This window comes from Myxocyprinus asiaticus, chromosome 1 (assembly GCF_019703515.2).
Source record: "Myxocyprinus asiaticus isolate MX2 ecotype Aquarium Trade chromosome 1, UBuf_Myxa_2, whole genome shotgun sequence".
Lineage (NCBI taxonomy): Eukaryota > Metazoa > Chordata > Actinopteri > Cypriniformes > Catostomidae > Myxocyprinus > Myxocyprinus asiaticus.
Window position 1 is genome coordinate 49,076,815 of NC_059344.1, and position 20,982 is coordinate 49,097,796.

The window sequence follows — 20,982 nt, forward strand, 5'->3', positions numbered from 1 at the left end:
AATAATTGCCTTTAATGATGTATTCAGTGTAGCCTAAGGGCAAATCATATGTCGACGTCTTCTAAAATGATAAAAAAATAAAAATTAAAAAAATAAAAAAAAGAAGAAGAAGAAGAATCATAATATTCGTTCACACGCAATGTTTTGAGATGTTGTTTTCTCTTGTTGTGGACATCAACTTTACGCAATGAGTCATCGTCAGCGTCCTTATTACGCATGGACAAAAATCAATGTATAAGGTGGAGCAAGAGAAGGAATGAAGTGAGTGGTCTCTCAAGTGGAGCAGATATAAAGTGATTGGACCGCGGGAAGTGTGTGTTAACTTGAATCATTCTCGGCTTTGACAATGGAGAGCTCCAAACTCTGGACAACAGCGATAGCATGCGCCGTGCTACTCTCCTTCGTCAACGGTGCTGAAATAGACAACTTTGACAATGAATCTGACTTGGAAACGAGAGCTTTGAGAGATTTTTACCCAAAGGACCCAAATTTGACCAACGAAAAGCAGCTCGTAAGTATTGCATAATCCTGGGTCTTTTTTATGAAAAATAAAATAAATAATAAAAAAGGATCAAAATACATTTACTTGCACTGTAGGACTAATTTACATGCTAACATGTTTACACAGCTCGGGGCTTTGCATGATGTTTTGGAGAAACTGCAGAGTAAACGAATCTCACTTTGGGAAAAGAAGTTTGGGCGCGTTCCCACAGTGAGTACAAAGCAAGATCTTTATACTTTTTATCTGGTACTTGACAAGGTACAGTCCTAATTATATATCAGCTCTGTAAGTAGAGTAAAACTGTTTTTTGTTTTTGTTTTTTTTGTACACTCAAAATAACACATTTGTTATTTAAACCAGGGGCGATACTAGGATTTCAATCTTAGGGGGGCTCAGCCCCCAACAACACTATTAGATGTGCATATTTAATGTATTCCACTCTTTAGCATAGATAGTGGTTTTTTATATACTGTGTTTATATCATTCAAGATAGCCAGCTAATATTCATTCAGAACATTGTCATTTTCTATAATAAACACTTATAAAGTTATATATTTATATATATATATAAATGAAACCGTTTAAAGAACCATTCGAATAATATTGTTTTCTTTATTTTACATTTATTTAAAAAAAAAAAAAGAAAAGAAACAAAAAGCTGCAGCTGTTCAAAACACTTGCGTGCTGATTGCAGTCAAATATTTTTAGGGGGGCTGAGATTAATTTTAGGGGGGCTGAAGCCCTCCAAAAAAGGGTCTAGTGATGCCTATGATTTAATCACATTTACATTAAATCAGAATTGTAATTTACACAACCATACCACATGACATAATTTTTGTGAATTGCTTACCTATAAATTAATTGCATATTTGGGCATGCAGTTGTCTAACACTGATGCTTTGTTTTCACATCAGTGCGACATTGGGGAGCAATGCGCCATCAGGAAAGGATCAAGAATTGGCAAAATGTGTGACTGTCCACGTGGAGCATTTTGTAATTACTTTTTGCTGAAGTGCTTGTAAACATAACAGCCATAAAGATGGAACATGAATTGGAAATATAAACATCCGGATACAAAAGATATTTATACATTATGTGATTTCTATTTTTATGATTATGAAGTACATAAGAACAGATTAATTTAAAAGATTATTCAATTATTTGCTGCCTGTGAAGTGTAATTCAACCTGGATAAATTGTGTGTACTTTTGTTTTCTAAGGCAGTCTGTGTGTTTCCTAGTGTCATAAAAATCTTTGTGATGCCATATAAATTCATTTTTTCAATGCACATGAAAAGTATTCTTTTAATTATAAGAAACATTATTGCTACTGGTTGCAGGAAAATTGCAGGACACAAGTTATTTTAGTAAATTATACATGTAATCTGGATTACATAATCAAATTACAAAAATGTTGTACATGTAAATAGATTAAATTCAATTTTAAAATACGTGTAATCAGATTACATTTGCTTTGTTAGGGATTACATAATAATCAGGCCAAGGCAGTAAATTGTACATAACTGATTCCTTTTTGGGTTTATGATGCTGATTCACAAATACAGCTGGTCTGATCTGTTACCACACATGGAAGGTTTTTGTAATAACAAAATTGCCAGAGTAACAACATTTTAAGTGTCCGTTTTACTCAGAAATGGTCAAATAGTAGGTAAAACACACCAAAAAATCATATCAATTAACATATTTTAGCGTTTTCTTTAATGCACTTAAGCAACATTATCAATGGTACAGGCTTATCCTACTCAAATAAATGTGACATCAAATAAACAAGAGTTAGGTCAGAAGTAATCCGAAAGCAATCAGATTAGATTACCTTAAAAATGTAATCCAATAGATTACATTTCTGACTACAATTTTTGTCATGTAATTTGTAATCAGTACCAGATTACAATTCAGGAGTACCCATCTATCTACCTAGACATTTACACTATAATGAACTTAAAGAATTTCTAAGATATTAAGGGCAATATATTATGTTATAACCTGGGTCAGCTTTTGTCACCTTGAAGCTTAAATGTGTTTATGTAAACTATTATTTATAAATGTAAGACATTAAAACTTCAAGTCTTGATTCAGACTGTTAAGAGTGAAGACATTTTTTAATGGGCATGTTAGATTTGATGAACTGATGACCTCACTATACTTCTATATTATTAATATACTTTTATCCCCTGTACACCATCTTAAAGGAATTGTCTTTTATCTCATATCATCACTGTAGAGATTTGAACAATTCCTTGTCATTCTCTTTCTTTTGATTGTCTTACACATGTCATTTGATCAGTATGCATTGAACAGCTTAGTTATAAAAAGGGCATAACATTTGTGACATTTCTGTATTACAAATGTCTCCTGACTCATAAGAGAGGATGTGAAAAAGAGCAGATAGTACACGCTGTCCCATGATTAGCTTTGCCTGTGAGGCTGAGTCCAACATGCAGCCAAGCAGCAAATCACACCCAAATTCCCTGTCCTGTCAATCAAAATCTGCACCCAAATGTGTGCTTTCACTCCTTGTTAGGTTCATTTATGTTTGGTAATATTTGACAGATTGCTAACAAAAGAGCTGGGGAGAACTCTGGGGTGTGCATGTCTGCTGATGCTTGTGGGCACTTTGGAATCATTTATATTTTTTCAACCACCACAATCATAATTACAAACTGTCTTATGAAGTATTTTTGATTAATAAAACAAGGTTGCATCAATGTTTAGGTATAGCCTATGAATTGTTTTGTCAACATTTAAACCAGGTTAACCACCCATTTAATATAGCTAAACTTCCATACACACCACATTCATTAAAGGGCCTGACGTATAAAAGAGATTCAAAATATGCCAGAAATAGGTCTAACACATCTCTTCTTATTGGAAATGACGCATATGCTGGGGCCTAATTTTAAAGTGTTTTAACATCAACACCAATCAAATGTCTGTGTCCCTTTGAGCCATTTAATATTTGGATTTCAGTCGGTTGTCAAATGAAAAGGGACTATAAAATTAGGCAATTTTAATTAAATTCCAGGTCCTAAAGCAAATTTATTACATGTGATGTTAATGTGAGCTGTATGTGATGTACTTTGCTCAAGGTAACTGAATTAAATCTGCTCAATGTATTTACAAGAGATTAAAAAAATACCTCTGAGACTATGTACCGTTTGTACTCAAAGTACTACAATAACTGATAATTAAATTGAAACATAAACACTATGGCTGTATCTTATTTGATCCTTTTAGTGTTTACACTCTGAAATGGAGAATTGATCCATCACTCAAACAAACAAATACTGTGTACTGTAGACCGTAAGTACTACAGTATAATCAGAAAAAAAAAAAAAAAGGACTGGCAATCCAGCAATTGTTCATCTAAAAGATAGAAATGTCTTAGCAAAAACATATCATATATATATATATATATAATACAAATATGAAATCTTCATATGAAATCAGAGTATCTAGTATAGAAACTGGACCCAAGGCAACACACAGGTGAAGTTTAGACTGAAGTAAACCATAAATTTACTCTTTGCTGGTTTCAATACTTCTGCTCCCACATTTAACATTTTTAAACAGATGGCATTTTTACTTTTTTATCTATTTATTTGAACATTCAACAACTTTGCCCAATGGTCCACAAAAAAAAATTAACAAGGTAACCCACTATTGTGACAATGTATGTACAGGAAAGTTGTTGTGATAGGTTGTATTAAAAAGAATAAATAAAAAAAAATTCTTAGATTTTAAAGGGGAGGCAAAAATTCGATGAGCTACATAATCAGAGTAAACAAATCCCAGATTTACTCTTGTGAATAACATCCTTTTGAATTGACACTCATATATTCCATTTCAAACAGGTTGTCATCTGCAAACCGTATAATCTCAATGTAAGTTTGTAGCAATAAATAAAACAAATCTTATTCAATGTTTTTGAATCTTTTACTAATTAAATCAACAGGTTTTCAAACCACTTCAAACATCTAAAATATAACCGCAGTTACGGATGTTTAACAACCCTAAGAATCCTTATCTAACCTTGATAACCACAAATCATAACAAACATTTTGGGACAAAAAAACTGGCTCTCACTATTTTTGATATCCCTTTTTAACTATTGAAGAAAACTATTACATCCTTCTTCAAAGTGCCATTCTGAAAGACCATAGACTTGCATGTAGCATGACTGAACTCTGAACAAAGCAAACAACGGAAACTGCAGCAAGGATCTCCAAGGCTGTCACAACTGAATCAGCAACTTTAATATTTAACAGTAACCCTGGTAAAACTCCAGCAGAATGGAACTCTACTGGTCTCCCTGAAAGGGGTAGATGAGAGCTGGTGGAAAGACTTGACCCCTGAGCTGTTCATCCAGCAGAACCAAATCTTCGACGTCTCGTCCTCTGAACCTGCGGCGGCAAACTTTCACTGTCACTTTCTGCCCTTGAAATACTTTGAGGGCTTCCTTGGAGGCCATTGCCCTGGCGGCACACTCATCACGTCCGTAACCTGTGCCTATGTAAACGGTGTGGCAGCGCAGTTCACATACCTGGCCTTCTTTCTGGGTACATCCCGAGGGCAGGTCAGGAATGTCTTTGAGTGGAACGAACACACAGCTAAGGCTGGCCTTGCATGACTCCACACAACTGCGCAAGATCTCAAAATGTTCAAGGTTGGGGCCATAGCCACCCGCTGACACAAGCTTCCATGCAACAGCCTTGTAGAGTCGGTTGAAAAAGGGCTGGTGTTCTGCGGGAGCCCCTGGTGGAGGGCCTGATTTCACAATACTGGCAGCTGGATGCCCAACACTCCTCACTGGAGCTTTAAGGTCAGTATCACTGGGTTTAGTCTTCTTTACCTGGCAGTCAGCAGCCACTACTGCAAAGTAAATTTAGAGTAAATCAGTGATGCAAATCATTCTGTGACATAATAACAGAAATATTTCAAGTTAAGCTCAATCGACAGCATTTGTGGCATAATGTTGATTACCACAAAAATTTATTTCGGCTCATCCCTCCTTTTCTTTTTATTTGTTTATTTTAGTTTATTTTTTTTCCCTCCCCAATTTGGAATGCCCAATTCCCAATGCACTCTATAAGTCCTCGTGGTGGCGTAGTGACTCGCCTCAATCGGGGTGGCGGAGGACGAATCTCAGTTGCCTCCACATCTGAGACTGCGCATCTTATCACGTAGCTTGTTGAGCGCGTTACCGCGGAGACGTAGCACATGTGGAGGCTTCACGCTATTCTCCGCGGCATCCACGCACAACTCACCACGCGCCCCACCAAGAGCGAGAACCACATTATAGTAACCACGAGGAGATTACCCCACGTGACTCTACCCTCCCTAACAACCGGGCCAATTTTGGTTGCTTAGGAGACCTGGCTGGAGTCACTCAGCACACCCTGGATTCAAACTCACGTCTCCAGGGGTGGTAGTCAGCGTCAATACTCACTGAGCTACCCAGGCCCCCATCCCTCCTTTTCTTAAAAAAAAAAAGAAAAAGATAAAATCGAGGTTACACTGATGCACTTACAATGGAAGTGAATGGGGCCAATTTTTGGAGGGTTTAAAGGCAGAAATGTGAAGCTTATAATTTTATAAACACAATTACATTAATTCTACTGTTAAAACTTGTGTATTATTTGTGCTGTAAAGCTGTTTAAATTGTAAAGTTGTTTTTGGGTTTACGCTGCTACATCGTCATGGCAGCAAAGTTAAAAATTGGATATAACTACACAGAAAAGTTTAGAAAGTGACTATATGACACTTAAATCAGGTTAACACGCATATTGTTTACGTCTTTTGGCTATACTTTTGAAACAGTGGGTATTTAAAAATTTTACAGTTCCATTGTAAGTGCCTCATTGTAACCCAGATTTTTTCTTTATTTTTTTGTTAAAGAAAAGGAGGGATGAGTCAAAATAAATTTTTGTGGTAATCAGCATTATGCCACAAATGCTGTTGATTGAGCTTAACTTGAATTGAACCCGGAATATTCCTTTAAGTAATAAGGAGTACAAGAGGGCCTGCAACCCCTTCAGCCATGACTATATTCACAATATACCACCGCCTAGAGTGTCTTTTTGCTTTTATAAAATGGTTCCTTCATAACAAAAATATTATTGCCACAAAAGTAGAAAAACATGATTTTATACAGCAATTGTAATTATTAGATTATAATGTCCCATCATTCTGCTAGGCGATACAGTTTCTCACTAAGGCTGGAATGTTCCATTGACCAGTCAGCATTCAGGGTCATCACTACCTGTTTTTTTAATGTAATCTTTATTGCCTGAACTCAATAACATCAATTTAAAAAATTAAAAACAAATCTCAGTCCATTTTACCTGAGGCGGCAGGTCTTTTTGTTTTCCCCATGATTTCATCTCTAGTCTTTCGCTCAGGGGCTTCGTTCACAGTGATTCCTTCTGCCATTTCATTTATTTTGTCCATTACAGGTTGTGGGTATCTGCATTAACCACAGTTACAAACCGATGTTTTAACAAATATGCCATTTATGAAATAAAAAGTAAAAGTACAGCTAATTAAAAAAAGTCCATCATGAAATGATAATTACCGACAGCCCAGAAACACATGGTTGGCCCAAACCATGGACAGAGACAGTAGCCTGTCCAAACTAGGACTTGGGGTCCCAGGGCGGATGGTTGGGAAGATCTCCATATTGCGCAGGACAAACTCTCTTCTGGCATTCCACTGTTTATTTGTCTCACAGTGTCCTCTTAATGATTCCACCCAGTTCACCAGGTGGGGATTCTGACCGAGGAACTCAGAGACGATGTCTCCTCCTCTCCCCTCCGCCATCACTAAAACCACACAGAATAATCAACGCATAGAGTTAAACAACTCAGTTTGAGGATTCTGGCGTTCATATGTTCACAAAGTGTGCCACCTGTTTTAATCACAACCAAACTGTGTGTAAAGGCCATGAGGGCTGTAAATCTAGCCCTGTAACTCAGCGACAGAAATGCAAACAGTGCATCAATGGCTGGCAAAGTATCTAACGTTGCAGACTATATCAGGATAGCGTAGCATCGTAACTTAACCTCAGTGTGGTCAGTGTTTTGTTTTTTCCACCTTGCGGTTCGGGGCTTCCGTATTTGAGATCGCATTGCTTATTATAGTTTGGCTAAGCTATTCATCACGTTGTAATTACTAAAGCAATTAAGTTTTTACGTTTTGCACGAACTGTAAGGATTTACATGGCTCTAATGACAACTTTAATTTTATTTTATAGAGTCAGCGCTGACTCAAATAATATATATATATATATATATATATATATATATATATATATATGATGCTAAATTAAACGGCAAGTGCAAAAACAAGAAAGTTTGCAACAGTTAATTGAGAGATAACGTACAATGTTTACCTCTACAGATATTCCCTCCGTTCACTCCTCATCAACTATATATAATAAAATAGGATTATTTGTAATGTTGTGGTGGAACTGCCAGTGTGCTTCCTTGGTCGAGCTTGGGGTGCGTCATCAACATGAGACGAGAGTTTTGGCGGTGTGAAAATATCAATGATGTGATGTGATGTGATGTGAAGTTTCTATCTATATTTTTTATTATCGTGATATTCATTCATTCGCAATGATCCACGAGCTGCTGGCATTGAGCGGATATCCTGGAACAATATTCACCTGGAATAAAAGGAATGGATTGCAGGTATTTTTATGCAGGCTATGCATTTCAATTAATTTGTCAATTTCAATCAATTTATGATTATGATAATGTCCCTTACTAAAACAAATCACTGTACGTGGCAGAACCATGTGGTGATATCATCATGATCATTAATGATTATCATATACACATTTCATGGTATTTACATTCCACTTCAAGGGACTTGACAGAATAATGTGGTACTGTATAACCAGAGTAGAAATCCATAAAAACTAAGGTACCAAGGTAATGCATTACCATGGAACATGCCCCAAAACATGGCAATACCATGGTACTTTGATATATACCATCCTGAATGATTACCATATTCATTTATCAAGGCATTTACATGGTATTCCAAGGTGTTTCAAAGAACACCATGGTATATAACCAAGGAACATGTCCAAAAAACATGGAAACACCATGGTACATTTTTATGTGTGGTATTCTAACATAAAATGAGATAAGTTTCAAGTAGTATTGCTCATCACAGTTGTCCCAGGACCTGCTGTTTCTCCACCCCAGTGAAACCATTGTCGTCAGTCGATAAAATGGGCACTGACTATGTGCGCTTCACAGAATTCATAGAGCAACACACAGGTCATGTCCACCAACAGGCAGTTTGTCCCCATACTGCATGTACAGTATTTTGCAAATAACATGGTCAGATGAGGGCTGAAGTGTTTTTTTCTCATATTATCCTCTCATGTTTTTATGGATTGCGGTGTCTCACAGGAACACTACTCCAGTCAGCCGACTAAGTCTGGGCTTCATGGTATTTACCTGCGGGCATTGTGCACTGGGCGGAACTCTATGCTGCAGCCTTATCGAAAAGCTTTACTGGACCTTGAGGAAGAGGTTTGACATTAGGAGTATTTATTAAGGTGCTTTTAAAGGGGTCATGACATGCATTTTTTATTATTTTAATATATTCATTGAGGTTCACATATAATTTTAGTAAAGTTTTTTGCACAAAAGACAGTCATATTCAGTGCATTCATAAAGTATTCAGACCCCTTCATTTGTTATGTCTTGTTTGCTTTATGCTAAAATTCCAATCAATTGAATTTGCCACAGGTGGACTCCAATCAAAGTGTAGAAATATCTCAAAGATGATCCAGGGAAATGGGATGCACCTGAGCTAAATTTCAAGTGTCATAGCAAAGGGTCTGAATACTTGTGATATTTCAGTTTTTTCTTTTTAATAAATGTGCAAAGTTATCAAAAATGTGTTTTTTGCTTTGTCATTATGGGGTATGGAGTGTAGATTGATGTGAATTTTTTTTTTAAAGCATTTTAGCATAAGGCTGCAACAACAAAATGTGGAAAAAAATGAAGGGGTCTGAATACTTCATGAATGCACTATATTTGTAAAACATGATAATTTCCCACCCTCATTCTGACCCTCTGTCAGAAACACACTGTTTTGGTGCTGCTTCTCCTTTAAAATGTGACAGTAAATGCACACTGTTCTGATTGGCTCTCTGCTCTTGACTGACCTGCTCTCTCTTTGCCATCTCACTGCTCACCGCTACTGGGCAGGGCTACGGAGGTTAAAGGTGTTGATGTGTTGTTGTGGAGGCGGTCAGATGAAAATGTCAACCAAAGTGTGACATCACAATGTGGAGGAAGTAGAGAACGAGTTGTTTTGGCAGCTTGGTTTCAACAAATGCTCTTTTTGCAGTAAGGAGGAAGTTTTGAGTTCTGAAACTTACAGTATGTTTTTATAGTACAGTGACCGCTTACATGTGAAAAGATCAAGGAAAATTTTATTCCTCATGTCATGACCTCTTTAAGGTAGAACTGCACGATTAATCGTTAAAAGATCGCAATATCGATTCAGACACCCACACTATCTTAATCCTAAATGACAACGATTCAGCTATGTATGTTAACGTTCCCTTGGCATGCCTTTGTAAGGTGGTCAAATGTAATTTTGGAATTCACTTTGAGACACATTTTTAAAGGGTGAAGTTCTTTTTAACTTGATATGGCTTCTACAAAACAGCACTCCTGCACGAGATGCTGAATAAACTAGGAAAACGCAATGATTTTATGCACTGCACTGCTGCCACATGATTGGCTTTTTAGATAATCGCATGGATGATTGTTGGTACCAGATGGGCTGGTTTGAGTATTTCTGTAACTGCTGATCTCCTGGGATCTTCACACACAACAGTCTCTAGAATTTACTCCGAATGGTGCCAAAAAAACAAAAAACATCCCGTGAGCGGCAGTTCTGTGGATGGAAACGCCTTGTTGAAGAAAGAGGTCAATAGAGAATGGCCAGAATGGTTCAAACTGACAAAGTCTACGGTAACTCAGATAACCGCTCTGTACAAATGTGGTGAGGAGAATGCGATTCTGAGATGTGGGTTGCCGCTGTTTTGGCGGCATGAGGGGGATCTACACAATATTTAATTTAAAGAGTGTTTTTTAAAGCATATTTAAGCTTATTTATTTACGAGTGCAACACCAAGGTAACATAGAACTGTTTATGAAGTTTTTTTTTTTCATCTCGTTTTGCTTTTTACTTCAATTAAGCAACTTAGAATACGATTGGGTTCAGTCCTTTTTTTAATGCACTTTTGTTTAACACTTTTTAGCAGGTTTTTTTTTTTTAACAATAACAGTGCTGTAACGTAAAATAATCATTATCTTTATTCTAAGCAAAAAAGAATTGTGCAGCTCTACTTTATATTAAAGCTTTAAAATTTCCCAGCAGCTTCTTGGTGAGCCACACCTTTCCATTTCTCATGTAAACTACATGCTGGAGCAGGTAATGAAAATATGCACTTTTTTAACTGCACCCACTAAACCGCTGAAACTTAATCACGCTGAATTGTTTTATTTATTATTTGTTGTTCTATATTGTTCTAATTTGCCCATTTTTATTCTTAATTTCAGCTTATCTTCCCATCTGTAATGGTTGTTGTGGAGACTCAATCTCAGAAGGTTGGTAGTTTGATAGGTGCAACTAATGTGGAGTTAGTGAACAGTGAATGGAAACTGTGTCTTCTTTTTCCTCCCTTCAACAGATTCACGGCTGCCAAATTCTAAGCACCGCTGTGGAGGACTGCCTCCTGTTAGGATGGCCTTAGAAAAGTGAGCTCACATCTCAAAACAAAAGAAAAAAAGAAAGAAAGAAAAAGCCAATCCTTATATGAAAATTCAGTGCACATGGCATAAGACAAAACACATTCAATTCTATTTTTACTCTTCTAATAGTGGTGTCTTGTTTTTGCACAGGATTCTTGTGGTGTGCCATGGTGTGATGTATAAGCAACTGGCTGCGTGGATGCTGCACAGTTTGCTGCTGTTTCAGAGTGAGGAGTTCTTTGTCAAGCAGGGCCCCAGTGTGGGCAGAGCCACAGCTGCACAGGAGTTAGAGGAGGAGGACTTGGGTATAGGAGGGCTGAGTGGAAAACAGCTTCGTGAGCTGCAGGATTTGGTGAGTCACAAAGGACTTGAAAATCACTTCTGAGATTCTGTGATTTGGGCTGGGTCATATGGTGGAGTTCAAATGTCTTAGTCCACATTAGTAATCTGGGATTTAAAATCTAATTTAAATCTGGAAATAAACAGAAATTTAAGGATTTTGAAAAATGTTGAACAAACAAATGTTACAATGGAAAATTAATAAGAAATATTTCAGATTCTTCTCTTGTAAAAAAGAAAAAAAAATGTTGAGTAAATGTTAAAAAATCATGGCAAGATTTTTGAGTTCTCTCAACAACTGTTTAATAATTGTCCTCAGTAACATTGTTTTGTTTGGTCAATGTGAATTTTTTTGTTCACTAAATGCAAAATTTCTTGTTGAGAGAACTACTATTTTCTTGTTCAGCCAACTATCAATTTGTAATATGAGAATTTTCATTTTGTCACCATTTCAATTACTTTTACATGAAGTTAACTGCAATTTTTGCCTCTGAAAAGAGGTATATCTTGCAAGACAAGGCAGTCCAATTGTTTGACACACAACCATTAACACAAACATCAATAACGGTGACAATCAACAAACCTCATCACGTTAAAAGATGAGCTCCTAACATCACCACACAACAACTGACTAACAATGGCAACAAAAACAACAATAACAGCATAAATAAAGTCAGCAAACAGCAAAAGAAGGGAAAAAAAGCCTATAAAACTAACTGCATAATTTATTTATGTTGCAATGCATGCCAGGATCTCGCAAATCACCAACATTGTTCAGTATAAAATTGTTCATTCAGACAACTCTGTTAGGCTAGTTGGGACAACATTTGGGGGGATATTGTTGGTCTAACATTTATTTTTATGTAGATGCAAAGTAATTCACATTTCATTGTATCTGTGACTCAAAAATCCTCATAAGCTGGATAAAATGCTATTTCAGTTTTTACAGTTGGTCACTAATCAAATAAGCAAATTTGTGACTGACAATATTTACTCCTTTGTACAAAGCGTCAGATTTCCTTTCTTCTACTGAAAGATGCTCTATGGAACATTCTTACATTATGCTGGGATGACATGGATCAGTCCATGCCAGCTTGGGTTCATGCTGTCATTAAAGCAAAAGAGGATATAGCATACAAAGAAATTCTTCACATGCAAGAAACTTTTCACTCTATATTATATAATAAGTAAACAATTGTTTTATAACATTCTAAAAATGCAAAATAAATGCATTTTCACAAGTGGACTCAGACTTTTGAACCCCACTCTATGTCTGGGGTGATTTCAAAGACTTGAAACGTATAAATGTGTTTGTGAGTCTGTTCACTTTCAAACATACAGTTGTGCTCAAAAGTTTGCATACACTGGCAGAAATTGTGAAATTTTGGCATTGATTTTGAAAATATGACTGATCATGTTTTATTTAAGGATAGTGATCATATGAAGGCATTTATCATCACTTAGTTGTTAGGCTCCTTTTTAAATCATAATGATAACAGAAATCACCCTTGAATGTTTGGCTTTGTTACAGACACACAAGGTGACACACACAGGTTTAAATGGCAATTAAAGGTTAATTTCCCACACCTGTGGCTTTTTAAATTGCAATTAGTGTCTGTGTATAAATAGTCAATGAGTTTGTTAGCTCTCACATGGATGCACTGAGCAGGCTAGATACTGAGCCATGGGAAGCAGAAAAGAACTGTCAAAAGACCTGCAAAACAAGGTAATGGAACTTTATAAAGATGAAAAAAGAATTAAAAAAAAGATATCCAAAGCCTTGAAAATGCCAGTCAGTACTGTTCAATTACTTATTAAAAGTGGAAAATTCGGGAATCTCTTGATACCAAGCCAAGGTCAGGTAGACCAAGAAAGATTTCAGCCACAACTGCCAGAAGAATTGTTCGGGATACAAAGAAAAACCCACAGGTAACCTCAGGTGAAATACAGGCTGCTCTGGAAAAAGACGGTGTGGTTGTTTCAAGGAGCACAATACGACGATACTTGAACAAAAATGAGCTGCATGGTCGAGTTGCCAGAAAGAAGCCTTTACTGCACCAATGCCACAGAAAAGCCTGGTTACAATATGCCCGACAACATCTTGACATGCCTCAAAGCTTCTGGCACACTGTAATTTGGAGTGACGAGAACAAAATAGAGCTTTATGGTCATAACCATAAGCGCTATGTTTGGAGAGGCCTATAGTGAAAAGAATACCATCCTCACTGTGAAGCATGGTGGTGGCTCACTGATGTTTTGGGGGGGGTGTGAGCTCCAAAGGCACGGGGAATCTTGTGAAAATTGATGGCAAGGTGAATGCAGCATGTTATCAGAAAATACTGGCAGACAATTTGCATTCTTCTGCACGAAAACTGCGCATGGGACTTTCCAGCACGACAATGACCCCTAAGCACAAGGCCAAGTTGACCCTCCAGTGGTTACAGTAGAAAAAGGTGAAGGTTCTGGAGTGGCCATCACAGTCTCGTGACCTTAATATCATAGAGCCACTCTGGGAAGATCTCAAACGTGCGGTTCATGCAAGATGACCAAAGACTTTGCATGACCTGGAGGCATTTTGCCAAGACGAATGGGCAGCTATACCACCTGCAAGAATTTGGGGCCTCATAGACAACTACAGGTGCATCTCAATAAATTAGAATGTCGTGGAAAAGTTCATTTATTTCAGTAATTCAACTCAAATTGTGAAACTCGTGTATTAAATAAATTCAGTGCACACAGACTGAAGTAGTTTAAGTCTTTGGTTCTTTTAATTGTGATGATTTTGGCTCACATTTAACAAAAACCCACCAATTCACTATCTCAAAAAATTAGAATACATCATAAGACCAATAAAAAAAACATTTTTAGTGAATTGTTGGCCTTCTGGAAAGTATGTTCATTTACTGTATATGTACTCAATACTTGGTAGGGGCTCCTTTTGCTTTAATTACTGCCTCAATTCGGCGTGGCATGGAGGTGATCAGTTTGTGGCACTGCTGAGGTGGTATGGAAGCCCAGGTTTCTTTGACAGTGGCCTTCAGCTCATCTGCATTTTTTGGTCTCTTGTTTCTCATTTTCCTCTTGACAATACCAAGGTTCAGGTCTGGTGAGTTTGCTGGCCAGTCAAGCACACCAACACCATGGTCATTTAACCAACTTTTGGTGCTTTTGGCAGTGTGGGCAGGTGCCAAATCCTGCTGGAAAATGAAATCAGCATCTTTAAAAAGCTGGTCAGCAGAAGGAAGCATGAAGTGCTCCAAAATTTCTTGGTAAATGGGTGCAGTGACTTTGGTTTTCAAAAAACACAATGGACCAACACCAGCAGATGACATTGCACCTCAAATCATCACAGACTGTGGAAACTTAACACTGGACTTCAAGCAACTTGGGCTATGAGCTTCTCCACCCTTCCTCCAGACTCTAGGACCTTGGTTTCCAAATGAAATACAAAACTTGCTCTCATCTGAAAAGAGGACTTTGGAACACTGGGCAACAGTCCAGTTCTTCTTCTCCTTAGCCCAGGTAAGACGCCTCTGATGTTGTCTGTGGTTCAGGAGTGGCTTAACAAGAGGAATACGACAACTGTAGCCAAATTCCTTGACACGTCTGTGTGTGGTGGCTCTTGATGCCTTGACCCCAGCCTCAGTCCATTCCTTGTGAAGTTCACCCAAATTCTTGAATCGATTTTGCTTGACAATCGTAAGGCTGCGGTTCTCTCGGTTGGTTGTGCATCTTTTTCTTCCACACTTTTTCCTTCCACTCAACTTTCTGTTAACATGCTTGGATACAGCACTCTGTGAACAGCCAGCTTCTTTGGCAATGAATGTTTGTGGCTTACCCTCCTTGTGAAGGGTGTCAGTGATTGTCTTCTGGACAACTGTCAGATCAGCAGTCTTCCCCATGATTGTGTAGCCTAGTGAACCAAACTGAGAGACCATTTTGAAGGCTCAGGAAACCTTTGCAGGTGTTTTGAGTTGATTAGCTGATTGGCATGTCACCATATTCTAATTTTTTGAGATAGTGAATTGGTGGGTTTTTGTTAAATGTGAGCCAAAATCATCACAATTAAAAGAACCAAAGACTTAAACTACTTCAGTCTGTGTGCATTGAATTTATTTAATACACGAGTTTCACAATTTGAGTTGAATTACTGAAATAAATGAACTTTTCCACGACATTCTAATTTATTGAGATGCACCTGTATTACAAAAGACTGCACGCTGTCATTGATGCTAAAGGGGGCAATACACAGTATTAAGAACTAAGGGTATGCAGACTTTTGAACAGGGGTCATTTCATTTTTTTCTTTGTTGCCATGTTTTGTTTTATGATTGTGCCATTCTGTTATAACCTACAGTTGAATATGAATCCCATAAGAAATAAAAGAAATGTGTTTTGCCTGCTCACTCATGTTTTCTTTAAAAATGGTACATATATTACCAATTCTCCAAGGGTATGCAAACTTATGAGCACAACTGTATGTATAGGTAACACTTTACAATAAGGTTATAATCATTAACATTCGTTAACTACATTAGTTAACATGAACAATACTTTTACAGCACTTATTAATGTTGGTTAATGTTCATTTCAACATATACAACTTTCAGTTTACAAAATATATAAGTACAGTATATGTTAACTTTGTTAATACATTATGAACTAACAATGAACAATTGTACTTTTAGAAATGAACATTTACAGATAATAATAAATGCTGTAAAAACATTGTTCACGGTTCGTCCATGATACCTAATGCATTTACTAATGTTAATAAATACAACCTTATTGTAAAGTGTTGCCTATGTATGTGTATAATGAATATTTATGGCATTTAATAGAATTGAATTCTCTTCTGTTCATTACTGTCCCTCTATGTAGAGATTGATTGAGGAAGAGAATACGCTCGCACCATCCCTGCAACAGTTCTCCTTGCGTGTGGAGATGCTTACCTCATACATTCCTGTTTGAGTAGCTGAAAAAAATTCTCTTCGTTGGGGAGTCAGTACAAATGTTTGAAAATCACAACCAGAGCCCATCCCGAGCCGGTGAGTGGGTGGCCGTTTTGCAGCTGCTGGTCAGATCTTGAAGTATTTGTGATGGTTTTCTGTTCTAACACTGCCCTCATGTGGTTGCTCAGGATCCATACTGAAGCACAAGGAGGACATGTTTGCAGCAGCCTCTCTTTAGTCTGGTAGACTTTGTGAATCTGGTTGATGGCATTCGGAGCACAGTTGCTGAGGTTGTTATAGTGCTTACAAAAGTGAATCTCACCAAGCCTGTTGAGAATTGTCAGGAAAAATGTCTGGATCATATTTCAACCTGACATAAAAACAGGGGAAATATATTTTGCATATAGATTTTAGAATAGAATTTTTGGCATCGAGAAATGTTTATTATTCCTCCCATTTCTAATCACTGTCATGTCAAATTCCATAGAGGTATTTTGTTGAATTTGTGAAGTATTTATACAGCATTATAAATTGTAGTGTCTTGACAGCAGGATTCTCATTATTGCATTGCAGTAAAAGACAATAAATAAATAAATAAATAAACAGAACAATCATTGAGAAAAAGCTAATTACAAACAAATTACAAAGTAAAACATCCCAACATGTTAAAGAGAATGAATAATATTTTAATTGTAATGTCACAATACAAAACATCTTTATGGTCCTATAATAGTACACGCTTTATTTTATTTATATAAAAATATAATTTTGGGCATGCCTTTGTGAGATTCACCCACACTAACAGCACTACCAAAAACATCATCAGGTGTCCAGATACATTTGTGCTGGTGGGTTATATATATATATATATATATATATATCTGTATATACTGTATTTCAGCACTTATGGACTTTGATGGTAGAGGAATCTGATCTCTTGGGACAGCTCAAGGTAAGGGGGGCAATTTGCTGATTTACTGTGTCATGCACATGTTTTTGGTTATACAATAATTATGTTTTTGTTGTAGATTATAAAGGACTTTCACTTGTTGGGGCGTGGCGAACTGTACCAGGCCTTTATTGACCTAGCTCAGCAAATGCTGAAAACCCCACCGTCTGCAGTTACTGAACATGGTAATTATTTTACTGGTAACTCTTTACAATAAGGTTGTATTTGTTAACATTAGTACACTCCTTATACTAATACATTTTCTAAAATTGAAAGTTGGATATGCTAACATTAGTTAATGCATTTATGAATGAACAATGATCTTTTGTTTTATAAATTAGTACATAAATTAAATTTATAAAAAATGTCAATGTGGCATTTCAGCAAGCAGCTCACAGAGTGCTGCTAGACAATGACAATCTTTTGCCTCTCCTGCACCTCACTATAGACTACCAAGGGAAAGAAAGCAAAGGTATTGCCTGCACACTAAATGTTTTTATGACCCTCCCCATATCCATCCATGTATTTAATACATTTCACAATAAAAGGATAACTTTGCTTGCAGAGGCTTCAGGGAATCGAGAGGTCTCCACACCACCTCAGGAGAGTTCACCTTGTGAGGCTCCTCCCACTGGTTGGGCTGCTCTGGGATTGGCTTACAAGGTTCAATGGCCACTGCATATTCTTCTCACCCCTGCTGTTTTGGAAAAGTAGGTCATTGTGCCATATTAGTATTATACATACATTAATAACAGTATGAACACAACAGCCTGCATTTTATAGTGCTCTTTATTAGAGACTTTTGGCTTAATTGTAGGTATAACGTAGTGTTCCATTACCTGCTGAGTGTGTGTCGAGTTCAGTCAGAACTGCAGCACTGCTGGGCATTACAGATGCAGCACACGCATCTTCAATCAAACTAGACAGATGCAGTTAAATGGAGACTCCGCAATCATATGGCCTTCTTAGTGGACAACCTTTAGTATTACCTTCAGGTTCTACCTTAACTTGCATTGTTCCCAAGCCTGCTTCCCTATTTGCATACTTCTACAATGCATTAAAATGCGTACTTCACTAGTGATGGGAAAGTAATACTTTTGAGTTGTTCGTAAGAAAGTACTTAAGTATTAGGATATATTATATATTAGGATATAAAAAATTGCATCTTGATGCCACACACCCCCTTAGTGCATTGTTAGGTAAACTAATGCATGTAAGCATTAATAAGTACAGAAAATCCTTAGCTTAAATTGATTAACTTTTAGGTTCATACATTGGGGTGGCAGCTTCTGCCTCACATTGCTCACCATTTTTTCCTTTTTTTTTTTTTAAAGCATGCACTGATACATACTTTAAAAATCCACTGGATAATGTATGCAATCCAAGCTCCTATTTACAACATACTATAATTTGGGACATTAATTCTAATCTTGCATACTCTTTAGGAGGGATAGTATGCCAATTGGGATGCAGCATCTGACTATACAAAAATTTCTTCTTTTTTATGTACAAAAATTGATATTTTAGATAATTATTTTGGCATTTCTTGATTAGGTGGATGTTTTGGAGTCCCAGTTGTCTCAGCTCTTGCAACAAATTAACTCTACCCAAGACTTTGAGAGCATCTGACTGGCCCATGGCCATTTTCTCAGCAATGGCCTTGCACAGTCTTTCATTCTGCTCAAGCCTGTGAGTGCCCAGAACAAACATCTCCATGTCTTATTTATTCAAGTAATGGATTTTGAAAAGGTTGCATTCTGCGATGTGATGAAATATTAACTTTGTTTTGCTTCCAGGTTTTTCACTGTTTGAATGAGATTCTGGATCTCTGTCACAACTTCTGTTCCCTGGTCAGTCAGTACCTTGGGCCTCTGGATGAAAGAGGAGCCGCCCAGCTTGATCTTCTTGTTAAGGTAGCTTTGATTGTGTGAGACAATTTTGAAATTGTTATTAAATGTAATACTGCATTACTACATGATGTTGCTATATTTGTACTCTAAAGGGTTTTAGTCATCAGTCATTCCTGCTCTTCAAGATTCTTTCCAGTGTGCGTAACCACCAGATAAACTCTGACCTGGCTCAGCTGCTGTTACGCCTAGACTACAACAAATACTATACCCAGGCAGGAGGCACACTGGGAAGGTAAGTATGAGTGATGCAGTAGTGTAGTACCCTGATTAATGCACATTTAAACTAATGTTGGGTTACTTGTTGTCTTGCAGTTTTGGGCTATAAAGCTGAAAATCCCAGATGCAAACATAACACAAGTGTCCATTTCCGCTTATTAAAACAAATGTAAATTTCAATACTTGTTTTGATTTGTGAATTAAATTATTGTTATTTTGTAGGGCTCTTCTCATTTCGTCACTGTTCATGTCTTTGCTGTGCACGCAAAAATGGCATAGACCATTTTAAGTAATATTTCTCAAACGTGAACATGTAACATTTGTAAATATCACGTTGTTTGTAATCGCTGTTGTGAAATAAAACAGACAAGTGAAACAATCACGATTTTTTTTTATTGAATAAAAACTATATACAGTAAATCGCATGCACTAAAACACGGAGGACGGTTAAAAAGACAAGTGAGAAGACACCAGAGGGGTGATTTATGTAGACCGATTGTGACAAAATTCAGAATTACTGTCATAGCCGAGGCACTTCCCACAGATCAGACTCTGGATCAGCCACTCCAGAGAGACAACAGGAATGTCCTTGGCCACATGTTTCAGTTCCTCACAAGGAGATGCAGTCACTGCCAGGTCAAACTTGACAGCTGGAATGTCTGTTAATGACAATTTACACATTATTCCACATGGTTTACCTTTATCACTACTTAAATAAATTAATATAAAAAGGTACACCAATTAACTTTTCGAATAGTTAACACAAAAATTATCATCATTTACTCACACTCATGCCATCCCAGATGTGTATGACTTTCTTTCATCTGCTGAATGCAAATGAAGATTTTTAGAAGAGTATTTCAGCTCTTTTGCTCTATACAATGCAAGTGAATGGGTGCCAAAATTTTTAAGTCAGCATAAAATAATCTATAAGACTCCAATGGTTAAATCCATGACTTCAGAAGTGATATGATAGGTGTGGGTGAGAAACAGATCAATATTTAAGACCATTTTTTACAATAAATTCTCCTCCCTGCTCAGTCAATCTCCACTTTAACTTTCAAATTTTTTCTTCTTGTGTTTTTTGTGTTCACATTCTTTGTGCATATCGCCCCCTACTGGGCAGGGAGGAGAATTTCTAGCAAAAAAACTAATTTAAGTATGTAAATATTGATCTGTTTCTCACCCACATCCATCATATCACTCCTGAAGATATGGATTAAAACACTGGTGTCATATGGATTACTTTTATGCTGCCTTTATGTGATTTTTGGAGCATCAAAATTGTGACACCCACTCACTTGCATTGT

At 37.0% G+C, this 20,982-nt stretch overlaps 3 protein-coding genes and 1 pseudogene across 6 annotated transcripts in view; 2 read left to right on the forward strand and 2 right to left on the reverse strand.

Moving 5' to 3' along the window:
* The first annotated feature begins 278 nt into the window (after window positions 1-278).
* Window positions 279-2,597, forward strand: LOC127447276 (cocaine- and amphetamine-regulated transcript protein-like). Its single transcript, XM_051709054.1, has 3 exons — window positions 279-511; window positions 629-712; window positions 1,417-2,597. Exons 1-3 carry the CDS (start codon window positions 347-349, stop codon window positions 1,522-1,524), a joined length of 357 nt encoding a protein of 118 aa, XP_051565014.1. The 5' UTR covers window positions 279-346; the 3' UTR covers window positions 1,525-2,597.
* On the reverse strand, window positions 2,015-8,023 carry LOC127447257 (protein CDKN2AIP homolog A-like). Of its 2 annotated transcripts, none has more exons than XM_051709023.1 (4): window positions 7,910-8,023; window positions 7,094-7,340; window positions 6,864-6,985; window positions 2,015-5,391 (listed from the first exon to the last, which is right to left on the reverse strand). In XM_051709023.1, exons 2-4 carry the CDS (start codon window positions 7,336-7,338, stop codon window positions 4,820-4,822), a joined length of 939 nt encoding a protein of 312 aa, XP_051564983.1. In that variant the 5' UTR covers window positions 7,339-7,340; window positions 7,910-8,023; the 3' UTR covers window positions 2,015-4,819. The 2 variants fall into 2 exon arrangements, with proteins under 2 accessions (XP_051564983.1, XP_051564991.1); XM_051709031.1 differs by having other exon boundaries at window positions 7,901-8,019.
* Window positions 8,015-20,051, forward strand: LOC127447293 (gamma-tubulin complex component 4-like; annotated as a pseudogene).
* The window catches only part of LOC127447163 (TP53-binding protein 1-like), a 31,736-nt gene continuing 30,800 nt past the window's right edge, over window positions 20,047-20,982 (reverse strand). For all 3 annotated transcript variants that reach the window (XM_051708792.1, XM_051708800.1, XM_051708784.1), the window contains one exon: window positions 20,047-20,331. In XM_051708792.1, coding sequence (XP_051564752.1) covers window positions 20,156-20,331 — 176 coding nt within the window. In that variant the 3' untranslated portion in view covers window positions 20,047-20,155. The remainder of the gene's footprint in view (window positions 20,332-20,982) is intronic.

Excerpts from the sequence above, each read along its gene's own strand:
- LOC127447276 (XM_051709054.1), top strand. The coding sequence starts at position 347 with ATGGAGAGCTCCAAACTCTGGACAACAGCGATAGCATGCGCCGTGCTA. Across the intron at positions 512-628 it reads TGACCAACGAAAAGCAGCTC|CTCGGGGCTTTGCATGATGT; the intron begins GTAAGTATTGCA and ends ATGTTTACACAG. Across the intron at positions 713-1,416 it reads AGTTTGGGCGCGTTCCCACA|TGCGACATTGGGGAGCAATG; the intron begins GTGAGTACAAAG and ends TTTTCACATCAG.
- LOC127447257 (XM_051709023.1), bottom strand. The coding sequence starts at position 7,338 with ATGGCGGAGGGGAGAGGAGGAGACATCGTCTCTGAGTTCCTCGGTCAG. Across the intron at positions 6,986-7,093 it reads CATGTGTTTCTGGGCTGTCG|ATACCCACAACCTGTAATGG; the intron begins GTAATTATCATT and ends TGGTTAATGCAG. Across the intron at positions 5,392-6,863 it reads AAAAAGACCTGCCGCCTCAG|TAGTGGCTGCTGACTGCCAG; the intron begins GTAAAATGGACT and ends TTTACTTTGCAG.